This window comes from Rhinopithecus bieti, unplaced genomic scaffold, assembly GCF_001698545.2.
Source record: "Rhinopithecus bieti isolate Rb0 unplaced genomic scaffold, ASM169854v2 scaffold_15296, whole genome shotgun sequence".
Taxonomy (NCBI): domain Eukaryota; kingdom Metazoa; phylum Chordata; class Mammalia; order Primates; family Cercopithecidae; genus Rhinopithecus; species Rhinopithecus bieti.
Genome location: NW_016809075.1, coordinates 4,419,824 through 4,424,312, shown reverse-complemented (window position 1 = coordinate 4,424,312; position 4,489 = coordinate 4,419,824). Strand labels below are relative to the sequence as shown.

General features: G+C 42.2%; 1 protein-coding gene across 1 annotated transcript in view; it reads left to right on the top strand.

Annotated features, from left to right (window-relative positions):
* The window catches only part of LOC108539594 (zinc finger protein 625-like), a 15,089-nt gene extending 12,141 nt beyond the window's left edge, over positions 1 to 2,948 (top strand). The window contains exons 4-5 of the mRNA XM_017888404.1: positions 806 to 866; positions 1,770 to 2,948. Of these exons, the coding sequence (XP_017743893.1) occupies positions 806 to 866; positions 1,770 to 2,838 (1,130 nt within the window). The 3' untranslated portion in view covers positions 2,839 to 2,948. The remainder of the gene's footprint in view (positions 1 to 805; positions 867 to 1,769) is intronic.
* The last annotated feature ends 1,541 nt before the right edge of the window (positions 2,949 to 4,489 follow it).

The following is a 4,489-nucleotide window of genomic DNA, read 5'->3' as shown; positions in this document are numbered from 1 at the left end:
TTAGGGAAATAGAAAAGAACCCACGTTAACTATCAGGGGTGCATTCCCCCAATAAAGCAGTCCTCCTACCTCATCCCTAAGTGCTGGGATTATAGGTATAAACCACCATGCCTGGTCTGTTTGGTCTATTATATGTGGTATTCTTACAATAAAGTAAGCTAGAGAAAAGAAATGTTATAAAGAAAATCATGGCCGGGTACGGTGGCTCAAGCCTGTAATCCCAGCACTTTGGGAGGCCGAGGCGGGTGGATCACGAGGTCAGGAGATCGAGACCATCCTGGCTAACATGGTGAAACCCCGTCTCTACTAAAAAATAGAAAAAAATAGCTGGGCGAGGTGGCGGGTGCCTGTAGTCCCAGCTACTCAGGAGGCTGAGGCAGGAGAATGTCGTAAACCCGGGAGGCGGAGCTTGCAGTGAGCTGAGATCCGGCCACTGCACTCCAGCCTGGGGGACAGAGTGAGACTCCGTCTCAAAAAAAAAGAAAAAAAAAAAAAGAAAGTCATAAGGAATTGAAAACATATTGACTGCTGATTAAGTGGATCATCCTAAAGGAATCCTTTCCATTGTTTTCACATTGAGTAGCCTGAAGAGGAGAGGTTGGTCTTGTTCTCTCAGAGGTAGCAGAGGTTGAGAAAAGTTTGCATATGAGGAGACCTGTGCCATTCAAGCCCATTTTGTTCAAGGGTCAATAATACTTTGGTGAGTAAGTCAGGCATGGCCATAGTGTCCCATGAACATAGAATCTAAAAATGTTTCTATAGTTTTGTAATCACTTACCATGACTTTTATGGCTCTACATTTTAGGAATAAAATGGGAAGACCAGAATTTTGAAGATCAGTACAAAAATTCTGGGAGAAATCCAAGGTAATTTGCACTTACAACATGAAGCTGTATCCCTTGAGATAATGTTAGAATGATAGGAAATTATGTTTATTTACTTATGTATTCATTTATTTGAGACAGGGCTTACTCTGTCACAGAGGTTAGAGTGTAGTGGCATGATCATAGCTCACTGCAGCCTTGAACCCCCGGACTCAAGTCATCCTCCTTTCTTGGCCTCCCAGAATGCTAGGATTACAGGCATGAGCCACTGTGCCAATGGAAATTTAAAGAACAAGCAAACACAGTGAAGCAGCCCAGCTTCAAATTTGTTAATTTTTAGAATGTTTTCTCCAAAAATATATACATAAATGTGACATAGACATTCATTGTTTGCAAAATAGTTACCTTGGAAACAGTATTAAGAAACCCCATAGTGGCCAGATGTGGTGGCTCATGCTTGTAATCCCAGTACTTTGGAAGTCTGAATGGGAAGATTGCTTGAGCCCAGGAGTTTAAGACTGCACGGGCAATGCAGTGAGAATTCATCGCTACAAGAAATAAAAAATTAGCCAAGCGTGGTGGCGCATGCCTGTAGGCCCAGCTACTTGGGAGGCTAAGGTGGAAGGGTTGCCTGATCCTGGAAGGTGGAGGCTGCAGCAAACTGTGGTCATACCACTGCATTCCAGCCTGGGCAACAGAGTGAGACCCTGTTTCAGGAAAAAAAAAAAAAGAAAAAAGAGAAAGAAAACCACCTAGTAACATCACTGTTTTGATAATAGCTATAATAGAGCCCCTTTGCAGAGAATTCAGTCCACTCACTGTCAGACAATTCAGACAGGGCATAAAGCCTACATTTCTCATGATAATTTAAAATATGCAAATCAAATGCTTGCTAATGTAAAATTATCAACAAATCCTTTGTAATGTGCTTCTTATTTTTTATAGAAATCATATGGCAGAGAGACTCTGTGAATGTAAAGATGGTCAATATGGAGAAACTTTCAGCCTGATTCCAGATGGTATAATGAACAAGAAGACTCTTCCTGGGGTAAAACCATGTGAAAACAATGTGTGTGGAGAAGGCAACATGGATCATTCATCTCTGAATTGCTACATCAGAGCTGACACTGGACACAAACCATATGAGTGTCAGGAACATGGAGAGAAGCCACATAAATGGAAGCAGTGTGTAAAAACCTTCAGCTGCCTCCATTCCTTCCAAACACATGAAAAGCCTGACAGTGGAGAGAAACCCTATGATTGCAAGGAATGGGAAAAAACCTTCATTTGTCTCCAAACTGTTCAAAGATACAGGGTAATGCACAGTGGAGATGGACCTTATAAATGTAAGTTTTGTGGGAAAGGCTTTGATAATCTCAGTTTATATCTCACACATGAAAGATCTCATACTGGACAGAAGCCATATGAATGTAATGAATGTGGGAAAGCCTTTGGTCTTCCCAGCTCCTTTCATAGACATGAAAGAATACACACTGGGGAGAAACCATATGAATGTAAGCAATGTGGGAAAGCCTTTCGTTGTTCTAGTTCCATTAAAAAACATGAAAGAATCCACTCTGGAGAGAAGCCCTATGAATGCAAGCAATGTGGGAAAGCCTTTAATTGTTCCAGTTCCATTAGAAAACATGCAAGAATTCACACTGGAGAGAAACCCTATATGTGTAAACAATGTGGTAAAGCTTTTAGATTTCCCAGTTCTATTAAAAATCATAAAAAGACTTACACTGGAGAGAAACCCTATGAATGTCAGGAATGTGGGAAAGCCTTCAGATATTCCAGTTCACTTCGAGTACATAAAAGAATTCACACTGGAGAGAAGCCATATGAATGTGAGGACTGTGGGAAAGCCTTCAGTCATCCCACGACCTTTCACAGGCATAAAATTACCCACACTGCAGAGAAACCTTATGAATGTCAGGCATGTGGGAAAGCCTTCCGTTATCCCGTTGCTTTTTGTAGACATAAAATTACCCATGCTGCGGAGAAACTTTGAGTGTAAGGAATGTGGGAAGGCCTTCTGTTATCACAGTTCCCTTCAAAGACATGAAAGGACTCACAGCAGAGAAAAGTTGTATGGATATAAAAATGTAAAGCCAGCGGGGTGTGGTGGCTGACGCCTGTAATCCCAGCACTTTGGGAGGCCAAGGCGGGTGGATCATGAGGTCAAGAGATTGAGACCATCACGGCCAACATGGTAAAACCCCACCTCTACTAAAAATAAAAAAATTAGCTGGGTGTGGTGGCACACACCTGTAGTCCCAGCTACTTGGGAGGCTGAGGCAGGAGAATTGCTTGAACCTGGGAGGTGGAGGCTGCAGTGAGCCGAGATCGTGCCACTGCACTCCAGCCAGGTGATAGAGCGAGACTCTGTCTCAAAAAAAAAAAAAAAAAAGGTAAAGCCTTCCACTATTCCAGTATGTTCCAAAACCATGAAAGAACTCACACTTGAGAAAAACAATGATGTTAGGAACATGGGAAGCCTTTCCTTTCTCTCTCAATCGTTTGAAGGCACATGGTGTGACACGCTGGCAATAGACCTCATAACAGTAAGGAACATGGAAAATGATTCTTGTTTTCCATGCTCCTTGTTTATTTTAGATGCATGAAAGAATTTACTCTGGAGAGAAACTATGAATGTAAAGAATGTGGTAAAGCCTTGTATAGTTTCTGTTTCTCTGCAATACTAGCAGGTCCTGGTATTCTCGGGATTAGTTGCAGGCACCACCCCCCCTTCAGAATATCTAAATCTGAAGATGCTCAAGTGCTTTATATAAAATGCTGTATTTTCCTAGAACCTAAGCACATTCTCTTGTACACTTTAAATCATCTCTAGGTTAACTATAATGTCTAATGCATTGTAAATGGTATGAAAATAATTATTTCATTGTGTTATTTAGGGAATGCTGACAAGAAAAAACATCTGTAGATGTTTAATACAGATAACCGTCACAGGCCCACCTCCATAGTATATGTCAGCTACAACGAAACATTTTCTTTTTTTTTAAAAAAGTTATAGATTTGGCCGGGCACGGTGGCTCAAGCCTGTAATCCCAGCACTTTGGGAGGCCGAGACAGGCGGATCACGAGGTCAGGAGATCGAGACCATCTGGGCTAACACAGTGAAACCCCGTCTCTACTAAAAAATACAAAAAACTAGCCGGGCGAGGTGACGGGCGCCTGTAGTCCCACCTACTCGGAAGGCTGAGGCAGGAGAATGGTGTGAGCCCGGGAGGCGGAGCTTGTAGTGAGCTGAGATCTGGCCACTGCACTCCAGCCTGGGCGACAGAGCGAGACCCTCTAAAAAAAAAAAAAAAAAAAAATTATGGATTGGTTTCATTTAGTGGCCTGAAAACATGTGTTAACATTCTCCAAATCCCTGGTTCTTCTCTCTTGATAACCCTCATATGATGATTGCTCTGTGGTTCCTAAAGCTGCAGTGTTTTCAGGTGCTGAGGTATGTGGCAGTGTAGATAAGTCAGAGGATATCATTTTGACTTGAATTTTCTGTCAGGACATCAGGAAGATCATCTGCCGGAAGAACTAACATCTGATGTGGCCAGATGTTTTTGCCCTTCTTGGTGGAAAAAGTCAATGAAACACAAATGTTTTGGGATCTGTGGTGTTTTTTGGAGGGCCTGAATATT